Source organism: Nansenia antarctica (genome assembly GCF_963989245.1).
Source record: "Nansenia antarctica genome assembly, chromosome: 6".
Lineage (NCBI taxonomy): Eukaryota > Metazoa > Chordata > Actinopteri > Argentiniformes > Microstomatidae > Nansenia > Nansenia antarctica.
The window spans coordinates 60,124,380-60,127,248 of record NC_137676.1 but is presented as its reverse complement, the minus strand read 5'-3'; the positions used below and the strand labels follow the sequence as shown (position 1 = coordinate 60,127,248).

At 48.0% G+C, this 2,869-nt stretch overlaps 1 protein-coding gene across 1 annotated transcript; it reads right to left on the bottom strand.

Moving 5' to 3' along the window:
- Positions 1-592: 592 nt before the first annotated feature.
- LOC308160760 (kelch-like protein 10) lies at positions 593-2,427 on the bottom strand (the record flags this gene model as incomplete). The annotated part of the gene is made up of 4 exons (XM_080534701.1): positions 593-958; positions 1,046-1,195; positions 1,308-1,901; positions 2,008-2,427. The coding sequence occupies 4 exons, from the start codon at positions 2,425-2,427 to the stop codon at positions 593-595; spliced, it is 1,530 nt and encodes a 509-aa protein (XP_080390827.1).
- Between the last annotated feature and the right edge of the window lie 442 nt (positions 2,428-2,869).

Below are 2,869 nucleotides of genomic sequence, written 5' to 3'. Positions count from 1 at the left end.
AACAATATATAAACAAATAAACAGGATAGTTACTGTCCTCCAAGATGGAGTCCCATTGACAATATCATTATCCGCACTCATAGTTCAGCAGCACATAACTGTACAGATGACATATTGCATTCAATACCCACTAGGGGGCAACAAAGTAACTTTTTAAATATAACCTTGATGCCTGATCTGTCTTGAATGTGGGGTTGAAATGGATAGCTAATCTACATGATTGTTGTGTAGCCCAATATGTGTATGCATCTTTCAAGGCAAACGATAACATTCGTCTTTTGTTTGGAGGGTATTTACATGTAGACGTCAGATATACACGTATTGATGGACATTAATGGGCATGGGCTTGCTCAGCAAAGTTAAGACATGATTGCAAACTAGCATTCAATTAAAGCCTCCCTTATACGTTCATTGTAGAAAAATTATTGTACCACCCGGCCTGATAGAAGCAATAAGAAAGACAGAAATGTTATGTGATTTCCATGGGCACTTGAAGGATTTATTTGGATGGTTTCTGTCTCTGCCCAGATGGACTGCAGTGGGCAGGACCGGGTCATGTAGGGATGGGGGGTAATGGTGGGTAGATATGGTGTCAGACAGTAAGGATGCTATTGGAGGTGGACAGTTTGAGCTCCTCCCGGGGGTTCTGCAGGGTATCTCGCGGGGCAGCATACTCGAGCACATTGGGTAGTCCGTGCACCACACAGCAGCTAACGCCACTGCGGAAGATGCCCATGTCATGGGCGTCATGCCACTCATCTGTCTTCTCATCGTAGCACTCCACATTGCAGGTACCTGTGCCAGTGAAGCCGCCCACCACAAACAGAAGATCATCTACCACCTCGATGCCAAAGTTGCTCCGTGGGTTCAACATGGTGGGAACTGCGCGCCAGGTGTTGGTCTGGGGATTGTAGCACTCTGCGTGTCGCAGACAGTTGGCTCCATCAAAGCCGCCCACCTAAGAGAGGATAGGAGAAATGTGGGTCAATAACAGAATATCAGAACTTGAGCATTGATTTATTGTGTATTTTTATGTAGGTCTCACCGCATAGACCTGCTCCCCATAGGCGATGACCCCCAACCCAATGCGGCGGCTTCTCATGGGGGCGATCAGAGTCCATTGGTTGGTCTCAGGGTTGAAGCACTCTGCTGTACACAGCCGCTCATTCCGATTGTTACCACCACATATGTATACCTAGAGTTAAGGCAACTTGTAAATTCATCCATCCTGGCTTTTTAATAGATTCATTGTACAATAGTTATTAAGTTGTGTTCCAGGTACAGTTAGTCTTACCTATTCCACTTACCTTTCCAAAAAGTGTGGTGGCACTGGCATCACTCCTCTGCTCATGCATGGGTGAGATGAGTGTCCACTGGTTGGTCTCAGGCTCATAGCGCTCAGCAGTGTTGAGTCGCACATAGCCATCAAAGCCGCCCATGGCGTAGATGCAGCCACCCAGCACAGCCACACTGACCCAGCAGCGCCGTGAGTGCATGGGTGCCACTTGGTGCCAAGTGTGTGTGACTGGGTTGAACTTGCGCACACTACTGAAGTAGTCAACGTCGTAAAAGCCTCCCACGCAGTACACAAAACCATTGAGGTAGGCAGCACCGTGAAAGGCCCGTGCGCTCTCCTCCTCTCGAGTCACATTGACCCATCGGTCAGCCCGTGCATCATACGCCTCAATGCCATTGGTGAGGCTGCCACCACACCAACCACCGATGGCCAGTAAGATGGCATAGGGCAGGCGAGGGCGGGTCAGAGGGTTGCTGCTGTCAGAGCTGAACATGGCCTTCAGTGCGTTGATGATGATGGGCTTGCAGTCATCATTGGCTCTCACCAGTGGATTATTCTTCACATTGTTCATGAAGTAGTCTGCTGTCATCAAGGCCATGCGTACCTAAGCAAACAGACACAGACAGATATGGACACAGAATGCAGTCGGCAGCCTTTATGAAATGCATCAAACATTTACGTGTTACGTGTGTTGTCCAACTCTCAGTCACCTTAGGCAACAGCACCGAGATCTGGGCTTCGCGGTCTTGAGGAGAATGGCCAATCCAGCACAGGATGGCCTCAAACACTACATCTTCCTGCTTCACATTCAGGTCGTCCTTCTCAATGATGTCACGAAACTGCCACAGCGAGAGTTCTAGGAACTCCTCGGAGCTACGCACCATCTCCTTAAAGTGATGCAGGATGAAGAGAGAGGACCTGCGCCTCAGCTCATAGCAGGAGTAGAAGTCTGCAAACGTACAGATGCCAATGCAGTTCTCCGGGCACAGCTGGGCCTCTAGGTAGTCAGAGCAGGCTTGCACAATGCCCATGACAGAGAACTGATCTGCAGCCACCAGAAGCTGCTCCACATTCTCGTCAGTGACAGGCACAGAGCGTGTGTAGGCATACTCAATAATGAGACGCATCATGTCCGGTGACACACCAGGAATATTGTACACCCGCTTTTTGTTCCAGACAATTGTGAAGAGAGCTCTGTGGGTCAGGGTTTAGAGAGGAGGGATATGATGGTCAGGAATCATCCATATACTGTACCAGATTTTCTCAATACTCTTTTCAATACAGCACAGCTATATAATAAACACCCTCTGCAAGTATATGACAATATAAAGAGGGGTACACAAATATTATGAATCAATAGTTGCATGCTATCTTTTATAGAATGTATCATTGCTGCCACAAAGAACAATGTGTAAGCTCTTGTAGGATCTGGCTATTTTCTTCTGATTATCCTTTGGATCCATGCCAAGTGAATCCCTGCCATCCATCATGGCCACATCCCCACAAAGTTAAGACACTCACCGGAAATATGGACTGCAGCCGCAAAGGATATTCTTGTGTGCGTTGAAGTCG